At 42.2% G+C, this 27,595-nt stretch overlaps 1 protein-coding gene across 1 annotated transcript; it reads right to left on the bottom strand.

Annotated features, from left to right (window-relative positions):
* Nucleotides 1–2,778: 2,778 nt before the first annotated feature.
* On the bottom strand, nt 2,779–7,686 carry NUDT10 (nudix hydrolase 10). Its single transcript, XM_055268810.2, has 2 exons — nt 6,915–7,686; nt 2,779–4,074 (listed from the first exon to the last, which is right to left on the bottom strand). Coding segments are annotated over exons 1-2 (495 nt in total). The 5' UTR covers nt 7,409–7,686; the 3' UTR covers nt 2,779–4,073.
* Nucleotides 7,687–27,595: the final 19,909 nt, after the last annotated feature.

The raw sequence follows: 27,595 nt of genomic DNA, 5'->3' as shown, positions 1-27,595 counted from the left end.
GCTGTCTTGAATGAATTTCTCATCACTTACCAGATTCTGATGAGGTGTGGAACTTTCTGTCCTGTGCCTTTTAGAATAGAGCTGCAGAATATATAGCCACTCAGCCGCAGTATAGATTTGGCTCCTCAGCCAGGGACTATCCCTCAACTTGCATTATAGTCATCTAGCCCCTTTTGTTTCTTTGTTGTCTTTTAGGCATATGAGACAAGGACCTGGGGAGTTGGCCTCTTTGGTTCATTCTTTGTACTGTTTATGTAAGTACTAAACTGTCTCAATCTAAAAGTGGTTCCTTGTATCTTTACCAGTCAAATCAGTCAGGCTTTAGCCTTGTCTATATGAGCTTGTTACCATATAATCCTAATTGCTGTCTATGTTTTTTACCTGTAAATTAAAATAATTAGGATACTGGTGTTCATTCAAAGGTTCTTACATTAAATAAATACCGAAGGATTACCATGTTCTTAAATCATTTGTATTTGGGAAGCTTTAAGCCTTCAGTGAATTATCAAATGCAGCTGTGGGCCAATTTAGCACCTAAGGGAATATCACACAGTCCTTTATGAAGCTAAGAAGTCAGGAATATATTGGTACTGGAAAATCCTGAAAAATAAAGGCATGGTTTATAGATGAAATATTCTTCCCAATAAAGGGAAACTTAAAGAGAAACTTGATCAGAGATCACAGTCTTATGGTATCTCATTTTTCATATTTTCAGGTAAACAAATACCTGGCAAAATAATAGCTATGTGTTTTTCACAAGTAGGAGGTGTGACAACCATTTATATAATAAACGTGTTAGGAACATCTGTGGGATGCCATATTCCAGGCTCTGTGCCTGACTCAGGACACAGAGAAAACCCAGTCTGGGTCTCAGAGCTAGCGGACCTCAGAATTAAGAAGACAGAGACATTCAGGCTAATAAGTATACTTTTGATAAGAACTATAACAAAACAGGGCTGGGTATGGTAGCTCACACCTATAATCCCAGCACTTTGGGAGGCCAAGCCAAGCAGATGGCTAGAGCCCCAGAGTTTGAGACCAGCCTGGGCAACATGGCGAGACTCCATCTCTACAAAAACTAAAAAAAAAGCCAGTGTCGTGGTACACATCTGTAGTCCCAGTTACTCTAGAGGCTAAGGCAGGAGGATCTCTCGAGCCCAGGAATTTGAGGCTGCAATGAGCTATGATCATGCCACTGCACTCCTGTTAGGGCAACAGAGCAAGATCCCATCTCTAAGAAAAAAGAACTTTTTCAAAAAATATCAAGAAGGGCTTCTCAGAAGCAGTGATTTACAAAAGTAGGGCCTGTAATTACCACAAATTTACAGATGAGAAAATTGAAAATTAGAGAGGTAAACTAATCTGGCAGAGGCCATACAGCCTCTGGTCAAGACAGTTTTGAGCTATAGCTTGTTGGATTCCGAATCACTAAATTGTTTTAATTTACATCCACCAAACTACAGCTTCCCTGGCTCTGCTTCCCTCTAAACTTAAAAAAAAAATCTGCTGGCCGGGCGCGGTGGCTCACGACTTTGGGAGGCCGAGACGGGTGGATCACGAGGTCAGGAGATCGAGACCATCCTGGCTAACACCGTGAAACCCCGTCTCTACTAAAAATACAAAAAATTAGCCAGGCATGGTGGTGGGCGCCTGTAGTCCCAGCTACTCCGGAAGCTGAGGCAGGAGAATGGCGTGAACCCGGGAGGCGGAGCTTGCAGTGAGCCGAGACCATGCCACTGCACTCTAGCCTGGGTGACAGAGCGAGACTCCATCCCCCCCCCAAAAAAAAAATCTGCTACAATCAGAGTAGACTCAAATTAGAAAACAATTTCCAGGGAAAACTTGATTAAAGTTTTTCTGGTATATCATGGTGCCTTCTCACAGGGGAATCTTGGAACTGAAAGCTCTGTCTGGCTATGACTGGTAAAGGGCTCTAAGGTAAACTTTTCACCTCCCCTTTTCCCAGTAACAGTTGGTTCTGGGGAGTTGCTTGCTCTTGGGATTGGAACACACTAAAGAACAGAAGTAGAAGGGGCAGCTTCAGCTTCAGTACTTCACACTTAGGAAGGAATTCATCTTCCCTAGGAGGGACTTTTAATACTCTTCTCACTTTCTGCCTGTTCCTTCTTGACTCACAAAAACATCAGGACAGACACCATGTTTGTTGATGTAAGCACAGCCTTTACAGAATTTTAGCCTTTGCAGAATTTTAAGCACAGTCCAGAACTGAAGGAGTATCTGCAATCTGTGAAATGCAGAATGGTCCACTGAAGTCAGGAATGTTAACTGCTTAATTTCCTGTTTTACCTACCTTCAAATATAACTTTAAACTTAATTATGTGCAACTAACAAGTTTACAGCTATTGTTCCCCTAAAAACTATTCAAAAAGTGGCTTATGTAGGTTTTTATAAAATTCCATAAACTTTCTCCTTGGAGACTCCACCTCTTTGATTTTTCACATTTGTATGAACTGGTATGTAGGTGTTATCAAAACCCCTGCTCAACAGCATATAAGAATCCATTCTTATTTTCTAGTATGAATAAATAAGAATTTAGCTTTTCCTATTTCAGTGGGCCAAATTAAAAGAAAAAACTGCTAACATTGGTCTACATCAAGGGAACTGCTAGCCACTCCAGGGTATTTCTCCCTTTTCTTTTTGGGCATTCGACCTCTTGGGCCAGAAGCAGTATGCCACAGCCAACCTTTTTTAAACAATCTAATTTTTTTCCTTTTTTTCTACCTTATATATTAGGCTTAATAAGAATAACTCCAGTAATTATTTTTATAAACTTTATTACGGAAAATGCCAAACATACAAAAATAGAGATGAACATATATAATGAACCATCATTTTAGCCATTACCCAGCTTCAACAATTATCAAGGCCAATTTCGTTTCATCAATATTTCCAATGCACTTAACATCCAGACTTATTATTTTGAAGCAAATTCCAAGAATCATATCAGCCACAAATGTTTGAGAATGTAGATGAGGACCCTTCTTTCTAACATAATGATAAAACGATTATTCTAATACCAAATACCCCACCAATGTTCAAATTACCCCGATTGTCCCATAAATGTATTCGTTTTACAGTTCGGTCAAATCACAATTCAAATAAGATCCATACAATTTGTTAATTATGTCTCTTAAGTCTCTTTAAATCTATAGGTTCATCCTCCATCTTTCATCCTTGCAAGTTATTTACAGAAGAAACTAGGTCATGTGTCTGTGTCCTGTAGTTTCGTATAGTCTGGATTCTGCTGATCTCATCTCCATGGTATAAAATAATGTTTCTCTGCCCTCTCTATTTTCTAAAGATTAGGAATTATTTCTAGGGGCATGGTCAAATTTAGGTTCAATGTTTGGGCAAATATTTTAAGAGATGGAGTCTCATTATATTCCTCAGGCTAGACTAAAGCTCCTGGGCTCAAGCTATTCTTCTTCCTCAGGCTCCTGAGTAAGATGCATAACACTGTGCCTGGCTTTGCAAATATATTTTACAGATAGTGTAGTATACTGCCATCTGGAGGCACACATCTGGGATGACACAGACATAGGAGTAAGAATTTTTGCTTTCTAGTATCTCACAGCTGCCTTGAAGTAGTTGTGTGACACTTGATAAACAAAAGTCACATATATGCTAGACAGATTAGAAAGGGATTGTTTAACCATTCAGTATCATTACAAAATATGAACTACTGAAACAAATCTTCAGTGATGTCTACCATATTCTAAGCAATATCTTATATGCTAGGTATATAAAAAAGACTAAGGAAACAAGTTCCTTGCATTCAAGGGCATATAATCTGCTGGGAAATACAGACACATAATCATAAAAGCACAAAAAAGGCCACAGGTGCCAAGTCAGAATTCTGTACAGATACAGCGGTAGTGCAACAACCTGGAGAATAGTCATTGTAATAAACAGGGAAGAAGTGTCCAAAAGCATAGGATGAGCTGTGTCCTTGGAGTGTGAAAGAGCTCATCTGTGCTTCACAATTCCATTCATCCATCCATTCACATACTTGATTCTTTCAAAGTAAATCTGAACAACATCTATGCCATTCACCTAAAAAAAAAATTCTTATTAATAGGGTTTTATTGGTTCATCCATTTCTCTAATCAACAAATACTTATTGAGCACCTACTGTGGCTCATCAACCATTTTGAATTGGAAAAGCCTTCAGTGAATTATCGAATGCAGTTTCACTGTGAGGCCAGATGAGAGCCCGAGGGAATAACAGATTGTCCCAGGTACATTATGAAGCTGAGAAATTGAGAATACACTTGTAGTAGACATTTGTAATCTGTGGATCAATGACAAATGTCTCCAAATTCCAGGCACTATTCTAGGCTCTGAGGATATGGGGGAGGATTCAGTCGGTGTCCTAGTCCTCGAAAAGTTCATATTCTAATAGGCCAACAGTCATTCAGAAAGATGATTGCAATACGAGAATGATGCTGAGAATATTTGTTTTGACTGGTGCTTCCACAAAAGGAACTCTGAAAAAGAAAATTCTGGCCAGCTGGTCGTGCTGTAAGCTCTAACCTCCCTTTTCCCAGTCAACAACTATGGAAGGAAGACATGCTTTTTCTTACAACTGAACTCCACTTAAAGGCAAGTGAGACAAGGAGCAGTTCCAGCATCAGAGCCCTTTAAACCATCTATCCCACAAGGGCCCTCTAATGTTGCTGTTTCTTTACAAGCTCTTACACATACACACTTCAATTTTTATCGATTTTCTAAATACAAAAATGTTGAAATCTTTACAATGGTTCTCTTAAATGAAACTATATACAGGACTTAAAAATATTTATAGCCACCTTTCACCCCTTTCAGGGTTACGTCTTTCAAAGGTGACCTGATCAACAGAACACAGGTTTCTTAGAAAATATGTCAACCATCCAGAGCAAATTCTGTATCAAGCAACCAAACTTACCTTTACTCCAACATGTCATCTTCAAATTTTTTTTAGAATAAGAAAAAGTAGGCACTTGTCCAGTGGGGGACAGGGACGAGGGGGAAAATTAGTCTTTTTTTTTTTTTTTTTTTTTTGAGACGGTCGCCCAGGCTGGAGTGCAGTGGCACGATCTCGGCTCGCTGCAACCTCTGCCTCCCGGGATCAAGCAATTCTCCTACCTCAGCCTCCCGAGTAGCTGGGATTACAGGCATGCACCACCATGCCCAGCTAATTTTTGTATTTTTAGTAGAGACGGGGTTTCACCATGCTGGCCAGGCTGGTCTCGATCTCCTGACCTCGTTATCTGCCCGCCTTGGCCTTCCAAAGTGTTGGGATTACAGGCGTGAGCCACCGCGCCCGGCCCCCCAGCCCCCACCCACACTCTCTTCAAAAACTAGACGTTTCCTCAACTGTTATGGGAGATGAGATCCAGAAGAGGAACCTAGAATTTACATAGCAAAACCCAAAATTTCTTAATAGAAAGTGCATAACAGTGACCCACAGAACAAGACTCCGTCTCAAAAAAAAAAAAAGTTAAGGGACTCCAAATACCTGTCAGTAATGTTTAAGAGATATGACATAGTCTAGGTTGCTCTAGAAATTAGGAATGATCTTTTCATTCGAATACCCTCTTCACAAACTAGGCTTTCCTTCTACCTAATGTCAGACATGGCTGGGGAAACACAGGAAGGTCCAGAAGAGAGATTTAGCTATTCTAGATGGGATTCCTGACTTCAAGCAAGTATTGAGGCAAACGTGAGAGCTTTTAATTTGGCACCCAGAAAAGGTGGTACTGTGAGACAAAACAATTACTCTCCATCATTGAGAGATTGTTCAGGAATCCTAATAGTTTGACAATTCTGTACCAGCTGAACATCACTAGAGCTAACTCAGTTGGGATGTAATCGCCACAAAAGATTCCACTCCTGTGGTTACTGGGAGTCAGGGAAGTTAAGCGGAATGTCACTACATTCAAATATGGAATGGAAACCACTTTCTTTCAAAAACAAACTTAAATCCAGAGAACCATGGTTCTTCTATGGTATCCAGTAAGGGGCAATGGGAGTTGGAAGTTGAGTATGGGAAATCAAATTCTGTGAATACAGTTTTTCTGATAAGATGTGTTTGGCTAGCAGATCCCCAGCAGCATCTATTCAATAAGGTTAATCTACATGGGAAATAGCCATTTGAAGTCAGCAGTGAAAAATTACTTGTGAAAATTTTTTGAAAACCAAATGATCTACACATAGAAATAGAAAAAGAAATTTCTGAAAGGGGCAAATGAGATCCCATTTCAGAGGCTAGAGTGACTGTCGAGTGCAGAAAGAGCGCAACATGTAGAATTTCCTAATGTTTTTACAAATTCAAAACTGATTTTTTTAAACCAACTCCCACCACAGAAGGGCTCCCTGACAACAAGGGCGAACGCTGTGAAGGAGAAAACAACTCAAGGGAAAAAAATACTAAAAGATGCCACACAACCAAGCTGGTCAGACTTTAAAGGCCTCCACTACCAAACAAACCACAAGGCTGGTATCAAAAATGCGCACGCACGCTCACCCACGAATATGTGTGAAATATAAAAGAACCAAAAACATCACAGGGCGCACAGGCAGACACACACACTCCCCACCCACCCCTCGCCCCCCCCTCCCGCCGAAAAGCAGGGTGAACAGTTACAGCACCTAAAACCCCAAGCGGCATAGGCTTCCCCGAAAACATTTTATAGTGTAACCAAGAAGCGATTTTGAAAGCAACTGAAAAACGTGCAAACTGAAAACAGGGCCTGGCAACAGTTTGCAAGCGTGATTCAGAGGGTCTGCCAAGGAAACAAAAGCCTCCCTCCTCCCCATGAGACCGCACATGGCACGAGAGGTGCTCCAGGCGGGATGCATTTTAAGCAAGGCAGACAAACAGAAGTCCGTGCGGGCGCGCGAGCGGTACATACTAGGGATCGCTATCTGGCGAGGATGGGGCCATGGAGTTTCCATTGGTTGGGGAACCGCCCAGCTTTAGTTTCTCCAGATATTCGGCGTGCACGGGCTTGTGGCACTGGAGAACCTTGATGGCATCTTCGACTTTGAACCACTCTCGCTTCCTCCCAATGCTAACCGAATCTTCCCAATCCTCCAGCAGCTCCGTGACAGTCAGTACATATACGTATGTTCTGTGCTTGGGGTCCTGGTTCTGTTCGAAGACGCCCAGGAGCCGGCCTAACTTCCCCTTGACTCCCGCCTCTTCGTACACCTCTCGGACCGCCGCACCGCCCGGCTCCTCCTCGGGCTCCATGCCCCCGCCCGGTACGATCCAGCGGTCCGGGTACCGGCTGCTACTCACTAACAGGACCTCGTCCTCGCGCTCGCTCCGGAAGCACAGGCACGCCGCCCGCTTCTTGAACCCCTCGGGGTCGTAGGTCCGCGTCTGGTTGGGTTTGCACTTCATCCTCGAGGCAGCCTCCTCTCGCTGCTTCTCTGCTCGCTGCTGTGTGGGCCGCCGACGCAGCTGCTGCCGCTGCCGGGGAGCAACCGAGGTGCTGGGAAGAGAAAGGGCCGAGGCGAGGGGCGGGGAGAGAGAGGCGCCTCCGTCTACCGTCTGCCCGGGAGCCCGGGGAGCGGAGGGAGAGATGAAGCTGGGCGGGGCACGGGCGGAGGCGGGGGCAAGCGAGGCGTGTCAGTCAGCCAGTCGGCCAGTCTGATGGGCGGCCGGCCGAACCCGGGCCCGCTGGAGTGGAGGAGGTGCTGCCGCCCGCGAGCCCGCGCCTCTCCACAGAGCCCACCCGCTTCTGCGAGGTGAAGCGCATTCTCGGGCGCGTCCGCGCTCCCGTTCACGTGCGCGTTCGCAGGGGAGGGCGTGGGGCGAGGGGCGAGGGGCGAGGGGCGGGGGTCTCCTGGCTCCCGCAGCGCGCGATGCCTGGGGCCCACTGCGCAGGCGCTTTACACTCCTGGAGCCGGGAACCTCCTTGGCGCACAGCGAAATTCACCTCATTGTGACTTTGGCCAAGACTGCCTCCACGTGTGCCTTTGACCCAAACGCACTGTGGCGCGGCAGGACGTTTCTCCTCTCACTCCCCACTGCGCTGCAGGAAACCCACACGCAGTTGTTTTACACAAGACAGGGGCAAAGGCAGCGTGGTCATCATCCTCCCCCACTATCAACCATTCTGGCTTACTCGTGGGACCTGGGCCCTGGTGTTGTCAGAACAACCCACGGGATTCTTGGCACAGTAGCCGGGCATCTTTGCTGAGTCACATGATGCAGTTTTATTTCTTCAACAGGTTCCCACCTTGCAGAGCATCTGGGCGCAGCCAGTAATTTAACGCTTTTCTTAAACCCCTGTTCACAACCTGCCTGACCTCCCTGCACCTCAGTTTCCTCATGGGTACATTCCTCGCCTCCTTGTTGCAGCCATTTGCACTTCCATGCAAGTACACCTTAAAGACCAGAGCACCACCCATCTAGTAGTCCTGCGTTAAAGCCCAGAGACATTCTCCTATTCTCCACACACTCCACCCTTGTCTGTCTTTCTCTTTGATAAGCACCACTTGGTGTTTGGGAAACCATGCACATGGAGATCCCGTCGTATTTCACAATTTTATTTTATTTTTTGAGACAGAGTCTCGCTCTGTCACTCTGTCGCCCAGGCTGGAGTGCCGTGGCACGATTTTGGCTCACTGCAACCTTCGCCTCCTGGGTTCAAGCGATCCTCCTGCATCAGCCTCCTGAGTAGCTGGGATGCCACCACGCCTGGCTAATTTTTGTAGTTTTAGAAGAGACGGGTTTCACCATGTTGGTCAGGCTGCTCTTGAACTCCCAATCTCGCGATCCGCCCGCCTCGGCCTCCCAAAGTGTATTATAACCACCACAAAACAAATAAAATACTAAGGGGTCCTAAAAATATGGTTAGGACTTAGTAGTACAAAATGGTTGAACTTCTACTCAGAGTTTTGAAACATGATTTGAATGAATCACAAGACACTCTAGCAAAACTAGCAGACTAGTGGGGTGTCTGGGGTTGAGAGGGCCCAATCCAGGCTCCGGCCACAGGGCAGGGCTGCTTCACAATTGCCAGGTGCTATCTCCTTTGTCTCACAAGAAAGAGGTGTCATTTTCTAGTCTATCCCATCAGTATCAGTTCTACATCACACTGTGCCTCTGCAATACGTCCCTTCCGGGGGCATACTTGTGGCAGGGAAGAGGAATAGGACATTATAACATGGAAAGAGGCACAGACTGAAACCCTACTGGAAAAGTCTGGATATGGAGATCCACAACTTAAAACAGGCTTAATACAATAGCAAGGCAATTTTTTAATTACCTTTTCCCCAAACTTTCACAGCTGACATAGTTTGGATACTTGTCCTCGCCCAAATCTCATGTTAAATTGTAATCCCCAGTGGTGGAAGTGGGGCCTGGTGGGAGATGTTTGGATCATGAGTGCGGATCCCTCATGGCTTGGTGCTGTCTGTGTGATAGTGAGTGCTCACAAGATCTGGTGACTTAAAAGCAAGTGGCACCTTCCCTTGTCTTGCTCATGCTTTCGCTATGTGATGCACCTACTCCCCCTCTGCCTTCTGCCACCAATGTAAGCTTCCTGAGGCCACCCCAGAAGCTGAGCAGCTGTTGGCACCATGCTTCCTGTAAAACCTGCAGAGCCATGAGCCAATTAAACCTGTTTTCTTTATAAATTACCTAGTCTCAGGTATTTCTTTATAGCAATGTGAGAATAGCCTAATAACTTTATTATTCATCTATAATATAGTAAAAGGGCAAGAAAAGCTTAGACTTTTGTAGTGATAGTAAAAATCCTTTTTAAGAGAACAGCGTTCCACTGTCTGGTTTTGCATATTTATTTCTCCAATGATGAAGAGTGTAATTCAGGAATCACTGTAGTAGTGGACTGTTACAGTGAAACTGCAATTTGTTCGTGGAAGCCTGTATCTCCTTCCACATTGTTGTCTCTGGTCTTGGCCATGTAATTTGTTGTGTCCAGTGGGACAATAACAAATGTGAACAGAAGTCAGCAGAGAACTGAAAGGTGCTTGCACACTGGGGTGTCCCCTCTCTTTTCGCTCTTGAAACATTGTCACAGCAATGTGAGGAAGACTGGCCGGGCTAGCTGGATGATGAGATACCCATGGCCGATTCTTCCCTTTCACTCCAGCTGACAGTGAAACCGTTGCCCAACATATGGGTGAGGCCATCCTAGACCATTCGCCCACAGGCAAAACTACTTAGTTCATAAGAGGGCACTAGCTGAAGATGCATAACTAAGCCTAGCCATGAACAGCAAAAAAAAAAAAAAAAAAAACCAACCAACCAAACAAACAAAAAACACACAAAAAACCCCACTCAGATGGGACCAGCTGAAATTATTGACCTGCAGAATTGTGAATAAAATAGTTTACTGTTTAAAGCATAAAATTTGGCAGCACTTTGTTATGCATTAAAAACTAGCTGCTCCAACCATTGACATGATCTATAAAAATCAACCAAAAACAATCAGAGAAAGACAAGATTGTTCGCTGTAGAAATGTAACGTCTACTTAAAGATGCTGGCATTTCACTTTCCCTGGAGTCAGAAAGGGATGAAGTTAAGACATCTAACGTGTTGAGTACAGTCCCTGTGAGAGGTCCTGTGTTATGCCCTGTATCCTATTTAACTGTTATCTCATTAATTCATAGGGAGGGAGGCAGTTCATATGTCCATTTTACAGAAGAGAAAATGAGGACTTAGAGTGGAGTTTGTATTCGAGTTTAAGCCTTCATGTCTCCGTACCCTGCACACTCAAAAAATCAACATGTCTTAAGAGAAGGATTCTTCTTATCCACAGCTATGGTTGTTGCAGCCTTCGTTGATGACATTCAGCATTGACTTCTTGGGTAAGGTATTCAGTAGTTAATATTCACTGACTCCAGTGAAAGGTATTTTTCCATCATGTTGTTCTTCTTCTCAACAATATATGAAAAGAGCATGTGAGTACTTCTCTCACTCCCAGCAAATAATTGTTGTGTCACCTCCACATGTTTCTTCATGATTTGAGGCTTTGATTTCCCCTGCAAGATAAAATGCAATGAAGTGATTCAGAAAAAAAGAAATTCTATGCTGTCATCACACTAGGCCATGATGTTGATTTATGGATGGCCTGCTTTCTTATATGCACTTAATATTTTTGTACAAGCAAACCTGAAAAGTGTGTCAAAATCCCCTTTAACAGATTAACAGACTGAGATGGGTTAAAGTGAGCAAGCCGGGAAGTGGTGGAGCTGGGATCCACACCCTGGTCTGTCTTGAGTCCAGATGTAATCATCTTGCATTCACTATGGCATGTTTCCCTTATGTTAAGAGGTGCTGACATAGACAGTGCATGTCATTCCTTTTGGTATGGTCTTCCTCCTTTCTAGCTTTTTTCTGCCTGGAAGATCCAGGCACCCAAGAGAATGGAGCTTCCATGTAAATTTCCAGAATCCCTAGGATGAAAGTAGAGAGGATCTACCCTGAAACCAACAAATCTAGGATACACATTTCTGCCTTTTTTTTCAGAATTAGGAAGGGGCAGGCAGATGGGCAATTGACAGGAATAGTAGAAGCATCCTCGGGGAAGTTGGCTGCTTTACTTAGAAAGCAATGGAAAGTGACATTTCTAACTGAGTTTTAAGTGAAGTATAGTCCTAAGAGAGGAGCTCTGAAAAACAGCTGTTACCTGGGATTGGGAATGTTAAAGACCTTCTCAGAGCCTGACTGTACTCACAGCTGGACCCAGCTGTCAGAAGAGGGACTGCAACATACCTGAGAAACTTTCAGGATACTTAACGGAAGCAGAGTCGGGGAAGTGATTTTGATAGTAGTCCATGAGAAAAAAAATATGGTGTTTTAAAATGCAAATGAAATAAAATTTAAGTCCTGCTCTCTCAGTAGCTATGCAGCCTTAGGCAAGTTAATATCTTTGACCTTAGTATTTCTCAGGTGTAAAGAGGGATAATTACCTACTCAGAACTTCACCTCTCCCAAGAAAGCTTTCCTGACCATGTGCTGGCCCATCCTTTACATTGGGATTAAGGTACCCCCCTCTGTTTTTCCAGGCTTCCTTGACTTTAATTCTGTCATAGCTCTAATTAAGGAGTTCTGTAATGATCTTTCTGCAAGCTTGTGAGAAATTTGAGGACTGGGAACCAGCCTGAAACATGTCTGTTCCCCTCTGAGTCAAGACAGTGCCCGGGATATGGTGTCCAGTAGGGATTTAAAACAAATTGATTGAATGAGAAATGATGAGAGGATCTACATGGATCACAAAGGATAGTTGTTATTTTACCTGTTAACTACTTAATAGTGATATTAAATGAAATATGAATGAACCTAGGACCGGCGAAAGTGGGGTAAGTTGTGTCTTTCACATCAACCTTCATATGTTCCCCAATTTTTTCTTCCTTCATGTACCTAGGACACTCTTGTTCAAACACAAAGGCGGTTTCATTTTGGGTCTATACTAGCTAGTTCCCTAGAAAGGTCTTAAATACAAAATGAATGGAATACAAAATAACCTCCCTTATTGTTTTGTTTCCCAGACAAATGACAGGATGTATACAGAACTGCTACTTTTGTGATTTTGCGAGTAATGGTATAGATGTGCACAGATCATGGATGTGGTCCCAGTGATCCATGGAATTGTGAAGTCCAAGTGAGCGCTGCCTCTCTCATAAAGATGCAGCACACCTTGATTTCTCCCACTTCTTTGCTCACTACCTGATCCTGCCTCACTGCTGTCACCCTCCTTTTCCCTTTTGTCTACACTGCAGAGACTTCTAATTCAGAAACCAAACCCTTTCTAGTGGCCCTGTGTTTATGCATCAGAGTAAAATGTTAAATGCTTCCAAAACCTACAAGGCCCTACAACATCTAGCCCATTTCCTCCTCAAAGTTGCCCCTACCACTCCCCATGGGCCACACATCTCTAGTGGACCTGGACTCTGCAGCTTCTGGGTTGTGTCAGGCAGGCTCCTTCCCTCCTCAGGGCCTTTGCTCTAGCCATTCCCTCTGCTTGGAATATTCCTCTCCCTTGTCTACAAGGATAACTTCCTTACCCACCTTGAGGCCTTGATCACTTCTCACCTTCTGGATGCGGCCTACCCAGGCCACCTTATGATGGACTGCTAAACCCACTCTTCCTTGCCACCCTGTGGCTGATACTTCTGATCCCCTTTTCCTTGGCCCAAGTGTCCTTTCTGTTATAGCATTTTGCATCTAACAGACTACTTAATTACTTATTGATGATTATTGCTGTTTTCTTTGCTAGCCAGTGATGCCTCCTGCTAGAGTATTAGCTCCTGATGGTAGGGATCTTTGTCTCTTGCTCACTGGTATATCCCAAGCAGCCCAGATCTCTGGTGAGCATACACTGGAGTCACTCAGAAAATACCTGTGGATGTAATAAATGTGTTTGTGTCCTGTGCTAGATGGGAGACTTGTGAGGGAAAGGGCCATGTTTTGTTGGTCTTTGTGAACCCACCATCCACACTCTCTGATACAACCAGAAGGGCAGTACTGAATAGTCGTTGAATTAATTAATCTTTTGAAAATGACACTTATAGGGAAAACATTCTCTCTGTAGTCTGCAGCTATTCCAGTAGTTGCCATTTGTTTCGGCACCATATAGGTACCAGATGTCATAGGCAGAATCTGGCACCATATAGGTACCAAATGCCATAGAAAGGCAGCCATAGGATACCTGAAGACCAGAAGTCTGATTCATTTTCCGTGGCATCTTCACAGAGTAGCACAGTTCCTACCACACAGCATGACTTGAGGTGGTGTTTTCAGATTTCGGTCATTCATCGCCTAAATTATTTTGGTTTTATCTGGGCAGGACATATACTATGATTTACATATTACATTTTATTTTCACAAGACAGTGGCTTTCAGAAAGAAACATAATTATATAATTAAACACCAAGCAGAATGATGTTACAAAAACGTTGAAAACAAAGTAGAAGCTATTGTTTTGTAATAGGATACATAACAATGGATGGGCTACAGTAGGCAGTTCATGTACCTTTTTTATTTAACCCTAATGAAAACCCTTCAATCACAGTGTTGTCATTCCCATTTTCAAAAGAGAGAAGATTGAAATCTAAGGCCTTATGTAACTTGCCCAGTATCTAACAGCTAGGAGGTATCTGAATGAGATGGAATCTTCCAGGCTCATTGATGAGAACACCCCACAAAGATGGCAGTGTAGGCAGACCCCCACCACTTAACTTGCCCCTGGAGTTCTCTCTGCTCCCCTCCCCGTTTCTCATGCACACATCTCTGCAACATTTTCCTCCCATCTCCTAACACTTTCAGAAGCTCCTCATCTTAGAAGTTGTTCTCCTGCTCCTTTGGCCAAGTGCTGGAAAATTCAACACTAATTTCTGCAGAGGCAGAGGAATGGAGTTTGTTTCAAGTCCTTGTGAAGGGACAAAATGATTGGTACTTACAGCTGCTTCAAGGTTTTGATGAGGCTGGATCTGGAAGAGGGTCTTTTATGCACAGCTAGTCTCTGTGTAAGAGAATTCCGGTCTTGGAAGGATGCCTTCCCCTCCACAAAGACATCAGGCCAGCCCACGAGGAAGATAGTTTACTTATCAATGACACTGTGTACCCACAGGCTCAGGCCAGTTTCGTCAGAAGCAGAACAGGCTTTCCAAGGTCACCAAGCTGTTCTAAACTTCACCGATTCATTAGAGAAAGGCAACAAGACACATGCATGTTTGGTATCAAAATTGTGATCCGGAAGATGGCTGCATTCCCTGTTCCATGGTAAAACATCTCATACCACCAATGAACTCAGCCAGTTCTAGAGAGATTTCCACCATGATAGAGCGTTTCTGACTGTGGGCTCTGGGCCAGCCATTCTTTGGGAGTGCAAGATGGAAAAATATGAGGCTTCCCTTTCCTCTTTTCAATCTTTTTCCAGGTTATTTATTTCGAGGCAAGTTTGAAAATCAGTAGTTCTGTTAGCAGTTTTCCTACACTGCAATAGTATATCGTATGAGTGAACAGCCATCACATTCTTAGATTCTTTCCCTTTAGCTTTGATCAAATAGCTTTTCCTTTGATCAAATAGCTTTTCTGGTTATGGCTGAGCCAGATACTAGTCTTCATCTCCGCAGTGGTTTAGATAACGCAGTACATCACTTTAACCACAACAGATTCCATATAGTAATAACTTAAATACCTGTATATTAGTTTTCTATTGCTTCATAAAAAATTACCACCCACTTAGTGGCTTAAAACAGCACGCATTTATCATTTCACAGTTTCCATAAGTCTGCCATGGATCAACTGTGTTGTCCGTTTAGGACCTTGCAAGGCTGAAATCAACTTGTCACTCTCACAGACACACCCAGGATCATGTTTGCTCAAATGTCTGGGTACCCCGTGGCTCAGTCATGTTGACACATAAAATTAACAACAAGCGTCTTGACACAGCTTGTAAATTAACCATTATATTTTAATTCCCTTTTTATCTTAAATGATCTATTTCCCTGTTTTCATACCTATAAAATGGAGCTATGAATAATTTTACTTTGTTAGTTGCATGTTTATTAATTTTAAGGTTATATCTGTGAATAGGCAAAACAGTTAATCAGGCAGTTGATGTTCTTTATTGCAAAAGGGAACTTTTACCATGTGGCATGCAGACTTTTAATAGTTATGAAATTTTTACCACATAGCAAGTTCTTCTACAAGCTCTTTAAATGCTTTACCTCATTTGATTCATAAGTACCTTTATTATCCCTATGTTCATAGGAAGATATTTTGTATGACACACAGAAGCTAAGTAATTTATCCTAAATGACATCTTTTAGGTGGCAGGCCCAGGATTGGAATCTATGACTGTAGAACCAGTCCTCCTATCCAATTATTGTGACCATATAATTTATCATTCAGACACGTGGAAGAGAGCAATATTAAAATTATGCCTCCACAATTGGCACAAGGCAAAAAGTCAGACATATCAAGCCAATTGCTCACTATGTGACAGTTTTTTTTTTTTTTGCTTACACATAACAGAAAAATCTTACTTAGATTGGCTAAATCAAAAAGCAAGTTCATGATCTCACAGCATTTGTAACATCCTCGTGACATGACTTTTTCTCCCTCTACTATGTTATTCCTGTCAACATACATACTGGTGTTATTTTTCCCAAGTTAAAAAAATGCAAACACCAAAAACCTGTTTACCTCACTCCTTTTACTTGCTTAGTGCCATTTATCTGTTCCCCAATTGCAGGCTTCCCACAGAGCATTGTCTATGGTCACTGTGTCCCATTTCTCTCCTCCTATTCTGTCTTAATCATACTTCAGCCAGGCCTATGCACCTTCCACTAAACAAACTGTTCTTGTCAGGGTAACCATGACACCAGTATTTCTAAATCGAATGGCTATTTCGCAGTCTTCTCCTTAATTGACCTATTTATACTTTTGCATAAAGTTAGTGTGGGCGGTGGCTTGCACCTGTAATCTCAGCACTTTGGGAGGCCAAGGAAAGTGGATCACCTGAGGTTAGGAGTTCGAGACCAGCCTGGCCAACATGGGAAAACCCTGTGTCTACTAAAAATACAAAAATTAGCTGGGTGTGGTGGCACAGGCCTGTAATCCCAGCTGTGCGGGAGGCTGAGGCAGAAAAATCACTTGAACCCAGGAGGTGGAGGTTGCAGTGAGTGGAGACTGCACCATTGCACTCCAGCCTGGGCAACAAGAGTGAAACCCCGTCTCAAAAATATATATATATATATAATATATTGGATAGAGTTGATCAATCCGTCTACCCGGAAGTTCTTTCCTGAGTTCCAGTACAATACTCTCTTGGTTTTTCTGTGACCTCATTAGCTGTAACTCCTGAGTCTCCTTGGCTGATTCTCCTCCTTTCCTCGTGATCTCTTGAAATTGAAGTGCCTCAGAAGTCAGTCCTCGGTCTCCTTCTCTTCTCTGCCTACATTGATTACCTTGGTGATCTTTTCCAGTATTGTGATGTCCTATGTGATCTACACTCTCATCTCTGTCCAGTTTAGATAGCTGACCTAAACTCCACAGTCTATTTCCAGTTGCCCACTTGGCAAGTCCACGTGCATGTTAAACAAACATTTTGATTTTAACTGTGTAAAAATTGGATATCTTATTTCATTCCTCTGATTTCATCTACTTTGATTCTTCCTCATCTCAGTTAAAGTTAACCTTATCTTTTTAGATGCTCGCTTAGAAACAGTGGTGTCAATCTTGGCATTAAATTTATCCGGAAATACTGTTGGGCCTGCATTCTAAATATATTGAGAATGTGAGCAATTCTGCCCCCCTCCACTGTACCACTTCATTGAAAACCACTACAATTTCTTGCCTGGATTATGGCAATAACGTTTTTACTGGTTCATTTCCCTATACCTTTGTTTCTAATAATTAGTCTCATCCCAGCAGCCAGAGGTATCCTTTTGAAACCTGGGTCAGATCATGCCACTCCTCTGTCACTCCTCTGTCATTGTTCTCGGTCTCATTGAGAGAAAACAAATATCAAAGCATTTGCGGGGGCTGCAAGATCTGATACTCTGTTACTTCTCTAAAATCCAACAACTCCCCCACTAGATCCCACTACATCAACCCTACCTATAATAGTCATACTTTCAACTAAAGGCTTTTTACTGGCTATTCTCTCTGCCTGAAATATTCTTCCTCCACATATTTAACGGTTCATTTCATCAACCTCATTAGATTTTGCTCAAATGTCACATTGAGAGAGAGCCCTATCCTCTCCAACTTCTCAGCCCTATCCAACTTCTCTGCCTTCCAGATCTTTAACTTCCTCTAATTTTTCCATACCATTATAATCTTATGACATACGGTAGGATGTAATTGTTTTATTTACTGTTTGCATAATTACATGAAAATGTGAGTTTCATGAGGCCAGACACAGTTGTCTGCTTTGTTTGCTGTAGTATCTTTAGAGCCCACATAGTACCTGGCAGTTAGTTATTCTTCATTAAATATTTGGTCTATTTCCAAAATAGACATGAAGTCAAAAGTAGGTGGATTCCATACATGGGGAACTCCAGCTCAAGGATGCCTTGAAGGGTTCAGATTTTTTTCCTCTCTTCTGTGCCACTCTCAGTGCCCTTAATGTACTGGTCTCAATGTGGCTGAAGCCCTTTTAGGTCTCTGATTTCGACATGGTAATGTTTACAGACAGAAAGGAATATATCTTCCAATGTGGCCTTTCAAAGAGACAAGACCCGTGACATAGTATTTTCCAGAAGATATCCCCACAATCAACTCCAGCATATGGGACTGAATTAGGTCACATGCCTGTTTGAAAACCAGTGAATGTCAAGAATATTGGAATTGCCATGACTGGCTTAGATAAACAGGAGACAGAATGGATGTTGGGGAGTCAATGACAATGTCCACTGAAATACATCAGTGCCCTGGTGTGATTGGATGTGTGTGTGTGTATGTGTGTCTATGAGCCTGAGAAAGAGGTAATTTCTGGTACACAAGTGTTACAAAATGAAAAGAAATGCATTAAGGTTATTAATCGGTTTAATTAAGGTAATTAAGATGGGGAAAGAGCTGACACCTTGCATGGATACATTTTGTCTGTTAATGGTATGAGGCTAGCATCATTCAATATTTCCATCTCATACTAGGTAATGCTTTGACAGTGGGACCAGAAATCATGTAGAGACTTGTTTTTCCCACACAATGCCTATATGGGCGTTTCCAGTATTTCCTTTCATGGATGGCTGACAAACCCCCTTCTGACTGATACATTCTTCATGTAGCCATATTAATACCTTTATTCAAATCTTGGTGTTTCTTTGACGTAGAATCAATCTTATTCTTTTTTCTTGATTTCAGCTTAAAGTACATAAAACGGATATACAAAGATAAATAATGAATAGTTATAAAGCAAAAACCTGTGCAACTACAACCCAAAACAGTGAAATGAAATATTGATAAAACCCTAGAACCCCTTATGTCCCTTTCCCTGCCACGACTGTCTATTTCCTCAATGGACGTTCCTGCCATCCTGCTCATTGTTTAGAATCTCCACTTTGCTGCTTATTATAGCTTTCCCACCTGTATAAACAACTCTAAACTATCTTGTTTAGTTTGTAGCAATTTTTACAGAATCACATTTCTGCTCAGAGTTTTTAGAATACACTTAAAGAGTAACCTTATTGAACTTGGTTATAGAGGCTTTTAGAAATATTTAAAAGCAAGCCGTCTTTTCTACATTAAAGAGAACAGATATTCCTTGGATACCTACTGTGTGCTTAGGCGTGAAGAAGGTACCGGGGTATCCAGGAGAGCTAAATTGTGCTGTCTACCTTCACTGAGATTGGAATCTAGTTGAGAAGATAGTGCCTAATAATAGTGTATGGTGTTAGAACTGAATACAGCTCAGTTATGCAGCAAGGCCCTGGGTATTGCAGTGAGGCATTCCATGTACCACATCTTATTGGTCTCTGACTCTGGGAAAGTCTCTCCACCTCTCTGAGCCTGTGTATTCACTTTGAAAAAGGAGATAGATTTAAAATCTGCTCCCCAGAATTTTTGTGCATGGTATATTTAGGCTGTAAATGAATGGCAGATATTTTTACTATGGTCCATTGGGCTAGTCAGAAGGAAGGCTGAAAATAGTTACATTCCCACTGAACATACAAGTAGCACATATAGAAGCCTAGGGACCTTAGTACACACTAAATGTTAAAGTGAAGACATTTGGCTCCAGGAACACACATAGGCAGCTAAGTGGAATGGTAAGAGACTAGATATTAAGATCAGAAATGTTTGGGCCAATAATTTTAATAAGTATGAAAGGTATCCTTTGTTGAGTAATTAATTATATGACTCTCAAAACTTAGAATCTTATCTCTGGTAGGCACCTCAGAGACATGGTTAGATCTGAGTCCTTGGAACCAGAACTGTCTAATCAAATGTTATCCTCTAAAAACCAAAAGTAATAAAAAAATCAATGTGAGTTAACTTTTACCGTGTACTCACCCTGTCCGAGATATTGCTGAAAACATATGTGCATCATCTTGTTTAATCCTTACCATGGCCCTAGGAGGTAGGTAAGCTCAATGATTATCCTTTCTTACAGGTCAAAAACTTTGAATTCAGAAATATGTATTTATTGTGGAATGGCTAAATCGAGCTCATTAACATGTACATTACTACCTGTCATACTTAACATTTCTTGTGGGGAAAACACAAAATCTACTCTCAGTGATTTTCGAGAATACAATACAGTGTTATTAACCGTAGTCACCATAACGTACAGTGGGTCTCTTGAACTTATTCCTCCTATCTAACTGAAAATTTGGATCCTTGATGAACTGCTCACCAACCACCTCCTTTCAATTTCCTGGTAGCTAGGATTCTACTCTCTCCTTCCACGAGTTCAACCGTTTTAGATTCCACACATAAATAAGATCCTGCAGTCTTTGTATTTCCCTGCCTGGGTTATTCCGTTTACACAATGTCATCCAGGTTGTCGCAAATGACAGGATGTCTTTTGTTTTTGTTTTTTAGAGACATGGTCTCACTCTGTCACCCAGCCTGGAGTGCAGTGATGCGATCATGGCTCACTGTATCCTTGACCTCTGGGACCCAAGGGATTGTCCCAACTCAACCTCCTGAGTAGCTGGGACAACAGGCATATGCCACCATGCCACATGAATTTTTATTTTTTTGTAGAGACAGGATCTCACTACGTGGCCCAGGCTGTTCTCAAATTCCTGGGCTCAAGCAATCCTCCCGCCTCAGCCTCCCAAAGTGCTGTGAGTAGTTGCATGCATCACCGTGCTCAGGCAGGAGTTCCTTCTTTTTTAAGGCTCAATAGAATTCCATTATCTCCTACATTTTCTTGATTCATTCATCTGCTGATGGACACTTAGTTTGATTCCATATCTTAACTGTTTTCAATAGTACTGCGATGAACATGGGAGTGACAAGAGCCTTTCAACATTTAATAAGTTGGCATTGTACTGTCATGAAGAGCTTTCCCATCATATTAGTCAGGGTTCTCTAGAGGGACGGAACTAATAGGATATATGCCTATATGAAAGGGAGTTTATAAGGAGAATTGACTCACACGATCACAATGTAAAGTCCCATGATGGGCCGTCTGCAAGCTGAGGAGCTAGGAGGCCACTGGTGGATCAGTCTGAGTCCCAAAACCTCAAAGGTAGGGAAGCCGACAATGCAGCCTTCAGTTTGTGGCCAAAGGCCGGAGAGCCCCTGGCAGACGACTGGTGTAAGATGACAGGTGTAAGTCCAAGAGTCCAAAAGCTGAAGAACTTGGAGTTTGATGTTCCAGGGCAGGAAGCTTCCAGCACGAGAGAAAGATGAAGGCCGGAAGACTCAGCAAGTCTGCTCTTGCATCTTCTCCTGCCTGCTTTATTATAGCCATACTGGCAGCTGACTAGATGGTGCTCACCCAGGTTGAGGGTGGGTCTGCCTTTCCCAGCCCACTGACTCCAATGTTAATCGCCTTTGGCAACACCCTCACAGACACACCCAGGAACAATACTTTGCATCCTTCTATCCAATCAAGTTCACACTCAATATCACACACATCTTCCTCATTTATTAACTTACTTATGTATTTACTTACATCATTATGAGCTCATGGGTGTATATTTAATCACTGGGTACTAATAGATTATCATCAAAATTTATTTTGCTACTCAAATTGGCCCAGATTGGGCTAGTCAAAGCTTGAAACTTCCTGTATGTTTTTGTCCTATCTTTATCTTAGCTGGAACACTTTCTTTACTTTCTAGTGCAACAAGATGCTCCTGGCTGTTTGTACTTTCCCTGTTCCAGCCCTTGAGTCAGACATTTCTCTAAAGCGCCTCTGTTTGTTTTAGTGTGGAATGATTTTTACAAGCAAGTCTGCACTCTAAATCACCTATCTACTGACAATATGACTTTGAAACCCTCCAAACTTTCCTTGATTCTATTTACCCAATATGTAAATGCACATAAAAATAGGATTTTTGTCTAGGTGTGTTGTGAGATTTAAAATAAGTTATTGAAAGCATTTAGCAAAGAACATGGCACAAAAGTATTTTTTGTAATTTGACCATTTGAACATTAGAATGAGTAATAATAATAATAATAATGGGTTGTGACCCAGTGAATAAAACCAGAATCCATAAGGCCATTTGAAAATAAGTGGTAGCTATTTTATCATCATTTTGTTACTGTCAAATACTCTTGTCAGTGAATAAGTTTTGCCCTGTGAAAAATTTCAAGTTGACACTTACAGCCTTGTCAAGCCAAAGTAAGATCCACAGAGTCACAGAGCTTGTGAAAGTACAAATATGGAGGAATGATTCCAGAAGCAGGCAGGCCTTAGGCCTTGATGACTGGTGAGACTTCACCAGTATTCATGAGGAAATAAAAAAGATTAAGCGAAGAGCAGCAACTACTCCTACAACCCTTGCTACCAGAACCCTGTATTTCCCCTATCATAGCAACAAATCCAGTGTTCTGTGAACAATTATTTGTCTGTGTCCTCCATTAGACTGAGGGCTGATAGATGTGACTTATTTACCAACTTACCCCAATGCCTGAAATGGTGCCTGTCAGATAAGAGACATTCAATAAATGTTTGCTGAAGGGATGAACGAAAGTATTGAATAATTTCAAATGTCTCATGAGGATAATTAGTGAGAGAAGGAAACTGAGACCCCGAGAAGTAAGGAAGCGTGCCCAAGGTTATACAACTATTATAGTAAGAGAGAGTGAGGTAGAATTCCATCCTGATCTGACTCTAGTAGCTTTGGGTGTATTGGTCTCTCTAGATGCTGAGCCTTCCCAGTAAGATTAACTTGTCCAATTTCCATGTTTCCCAGAGTTCTATGGGAGTCCCATATGTGCCAAACTATGTATGCAAGACTGGTTCAAGCGTTCAGTAATGAATTCAACAACTGTTTATTGATCACTTGCTATAGGCCTTATAGATTCTGGAGATACATCAGTGAGTACATCAGATGGATAACCTCCTCTCATTGATATTCCATTCTGGTGCACAGAGACAGAAAATAAGGGGATACAGAAAACTTAAGATGGTAAAGAAAGTAAAGCTTGATTAACAAATAGAAAATTATACAGCATGCGTGTGTTTGGAGGAGAGAGTGGATATGGAGGTGAGAGGAGGGTTGCTAAGTTCAGAGGACCTGGAGGAGTTTGTTGTGTCTGGAGTTAGAATGGGATATAGGCTGGGAGTTGAAGTGAGAAATTAGAAAGTAGAATCCACAAGAAAATGAGCCACTTAACTTTGAGACTAAGTGTTTTTACTTGGAAAACAAGGATTCAGACATCTGAGTTCATGTGTAAAAATGTAGTGTAAAGCTAAAATCTGAAAACATTAATGTTATTCAGCTTATTTACTGAACAATAATAGCAGCTGGTACTTTTGAATGCTTGCTGTTAGGCAGTATGCTAGTTGCTTTCCATGTTTATTTCATCCACTGCAATGAAAAGTAGTTAGGGTTTTTATATTTTATAAGGTTGGATAGCAATAGATTCCAGGTATTAGGATTGAAGCCCATGTCCAGTCTGTCAAATTTCAAAACCCTTGTTCTTTTTCACAACTTTGTGCTTCCAGAATCAGAAACAGGCAACTGGTAGTGACCAAGATGAGTTGAGTGGTCAACATTTACAAGGCAGTTATGAAAATTACTTAGCATAGCATTTATGGAATTCTTTTTATTTGAGCTGTACTTTTAAAATTTAATTATTATACTTTTAGGGTACATGTGCACAACGTGCAGGTTTGTTACATATGTATACATGTGCCATGTTGGTGTGCTGCACCCATTAACTCGTTAACATTAGGTATATCTCCTAATGCTATCCTTCCCCCCTCCCCCCACCCCACAACAGTCCCCGGTGTGTGATGTTCCCCTTCCTGTGTCCATGTGTTCTCCTTGTTTAATTCCCACCTATGAGTGAGAACATGCAGTATTTGTTTTTTTGTCCTTGCGATAGTTTGCTGAGAATGATGGTTTCCAGCTTCATCCATGTCCCTACGAAGGACATGAACTCATCATTTTTTATGGCTGCATAGTATTCCAGGTGTATATGTGCCACATTTTCTTAATCCAGTCTATCATTGTTGGACATTTGGGTTGGTTCCAAGTCTTTGCTATTGTGAATAGTGCCGCAATCAACATACGTGTGCATGTGTCTTTATAGCAGCATGATTTATAATCCTTTGGGTATATACCCAGTAATGGGATGGCTGGGTCAAATGATATTTCTAGTTCTAGATCCCTGAGGAATCGCCACACTAACTTCCACAATGGTTGAACTAGTTTCCAGTCCCACCAGCGGTGTAAAAGTGTTCCTATTTCTCCACATCCTCTCCAGCACCTGTTGTTTCCTGACTTTTTAATGATGGCCATTCTAACTGGTGTGATATGGTATCTCATTATGGTTTTGATTTGCATTTCTCTGATGGCCCGTGATGATGAACATTTTTTCATGTGTCTTTTGGCTGCATAAATGTCTTCTTTTGAGAAATGTCTGTTCATATCCTTTGCCCACTTTTTGATGGGGTTGTTTGTTTTTTTCTTGTAAATTTGTTTGAGTTCATTGTAGATTCTGGATATTAGCCCTTTGTCAGATGAGTAGGTTGTGAAAATTTTCTCCCATTCTGTAGGTTGCCTGTTCACTCTGATGGTAGTTTCTTTTGCTGTGCAGAAGCTCTTTAGTTTAATTAGATCCCATTTGTCAATTTTGGCTTTTGTTGCCATTGCTTTTGGTGTTTTAGACATGAAGTCTTTGTCCATGCCTAGGTCCTGAATGGTATTGCCTAGGTTTTCTTCTAGTGTTTTTATGGTTTTAGGTCTAACATTTAAGTCTTTAATCAATCTTGAATTAATTTTTGTATAAGGTGTAAGGAAGGGATCCAGTTTCAGCTTTCTACATATGGCTAGCCAGTTTTCCCAGCACCATTTATTAAATAGGGAATCGTTTCCCCATTTCTTGTTTTTGTCAGGTTTGTCAAAGACCAGATGGTTGTAGATATGTGGCATTATTTCTGAGGGCTCTGTTCCGTTCCATTGGTCTATATCTCTGTTTTGGTACCAGTATCATGCTGTTTTGGTTACTGTAGCCTTGTAGTATAGTTTGAAGTCAGGTAGCGTGATGCCTCCAGCTTTGTTCTTTTGGCTTAGGATTGACTTGGCAATGCGGGCTCTTTGTTGGTTCCATATGAACTTTAAAGTAGTTTTTTCCAATTCTGTGAAGAAAGTCATTGGTAGCTTGATGGGGATGGCATTGAATCTATAAATTACCTTGGGCAGTATGGCCATTTTCTTGATATTGATTCTTCCTACCCATGAGCATGGAATGTTCTTCCGTTTGTTTGTAGGCAGATACTTAAATAAAAAGAGATACTCACTTTAGCAGTAATTAATACTAGAAAAGCCATTGGGGTCTTACAAAGTGAACATTGTAGTATATTAAGTGAATGAAGCAGAAATTAGTGATTGAAATTAAACATTGTCTCTAACAGAGTGCCTGTTACATGGTGGGTGCTCAATAAATATTAGTTGTATAAGTAACTTTATGCATTATTTTCTCCTTTAATTGGTATTTTGGAGTACTTAATATGTGCTTTACCTGGGCCATATGTGCTGCCTGAAAAGCTTTCCGCATTTCTTCAGTAAGTACTCACTCTCATTCTGCACACAGCCTTTTCAAAATCTCTTACTTCTCATCAGACCGGTCCTCTCACCTTTTATCTCTCACCATACCCAGTCACAGCATAAAATCCTGCCTACCAAATCACCAAGGAAAGGGAAAATATCTAGTAATTTTTAAATTGTTTTACTACATTATAGTTAATATACCAAAAGGATCATCCATTGTAACCCTAAATTGAGATAACTTATTAGGAAATGTTTACAGTTGCATAAACATCACAACAATCCAGTTCAAGAATACTTTTGTTATCCATAAATTTTCCCTCAAGGCCATTTTTAACAGCTTTTTTTGTGATATAATTGTCATATAAGAAGTCTTGTGTGTTAAAATTGTACAATTTGAAGTTTTGACATACGTATAGATTTGTAAAACCATCCGTACATTCAAGACAATGAATGTATTCATTACCCCTAAAAGTTTTTCTTTTGACCCTTTGTAGTTCATACTTAACACTCTGCCCACCACTCGTTAAACCCATGCAACCATTGAACTGACTTCTGTTATTTTCTTATTAATTTGCACTTCCTAGAGTTTTATATAAATGGAATCAGATACACTATGTATTTGTTTCTTGCTTCTTTCACTCAGATAATTATTCTGAGATTTATCCATATTGCATGTATCAATACTTCCTTCATTCTTATTACTAATATTCCATTGTATGACTATGCCACAACTAACCATTCGTCAGTTAATGGGCAGTTATGTTATTTCCAGTTTAGGGGTATCACAAATAAAGCTTCAACAGACTTTCAGGTGAAACTTTTTACTTGGTGTCTTAATCTGTCTCATGTTGCTATAAAAGAATACCTGAGACTGAGTAATTTATAAAGAAAAGAGGTGAGGAGGGCAAGATGGCCAACTGGATGCAGCCAGGTGGAACGGCTCCCACTGAGGGACCCAGATGATTGGTGTGCTCCTAACAGATCTTCAGAGGGAAGGCACTGAGAGTGGATGGAGGGAAGACACAGAAGCTGGGCTGAAGGGGGAGAAAGCTGGGAACCCTACATGGGACTACCCCTCACTGGGACTCATTCCTGGCCCACAATGCTTGAGGGGAATTGGGTGAGTTGAACTGGCAAGGAGCAACCCACTTTCACCACGGGCCTCTGGAACCCAGCGGGAGGAGACCCTTCAACCACCAGAGACACTAGAGTTAGCAGGGAAAGCTAATAGAGAAGTGGTAGGGGCAGCAAACTAGAAGACGTGGAGCTCACAGGGTTTGGTGCGGAAGTGTCTGTAGCAGAGCATGGCCAGAGATGGCCATTACCCTAAGCTTGAGTTGCTTCCTATAGGAAACTCTAGACCTAGGGGAACTGTCAGACCTGAACTCTGCAGGGTGGTCTTGCCCATCAGACAAGTCTGGTCTGACCTGAGCACCCCTTGGTTTGCTGGCCTTTCCTGGGACCCCAGCCTGGCCATTCCAGTTTGCGTGCAGTCTCGGGTGCTGTGGGGGCCCACGCAATAGCTTCTGCACTGGTGGACCATGCCTGACTGGTGGAGAGCTCCAACTCCAGCAGGGCAGCCCCTACAGACACACAACAGCCCACCTACTCCCTCCCCATACAGCAGCTTCCCCCATGACCACAGCAACTCCCCACATCACTTTGCTGGCACCTGTTTGCATGGGTGAGTTTTGCTTTTCTTGTCTGGCTAATGTGCAGGAGTACAGTCCAGCCCCCCACCCCTGGCCAAAGAGCCAACTAGCCCTTCCCCCACCGGCACCCCACCCTTGTGCTAACACTGCACAGAGAAGAGCAGATCATCTCCCACCCTGAGTGATCACTCCTGCTTGCAGGGTACAAAGAAAGCATCCAGACTGGTGCCTGCCAGCACCCCACAGCTGAGCCAACACCACCTTCAGCACACTG

The sequence above is a fragment of the Symphalangus syndactylus genome, chromosome X (assembly GCF_028878055.3).
Source record: "Symphalangus syndactylus isolate Jambi chromosome X, NHGRI_mSymSyn1-v2.1_pri, whole genome shotgun sequence".
In the NCBI taxonomy this organism is placed as follows: Eukaryota; Metazoa; Chordata; class Mammalia; order Primates; family Hylobatidae; genus Symphalangus; species Symphalangus syndactylus.
This window is presented reverse-complemented; position numbering and strand designations above follow the sequence as displayed.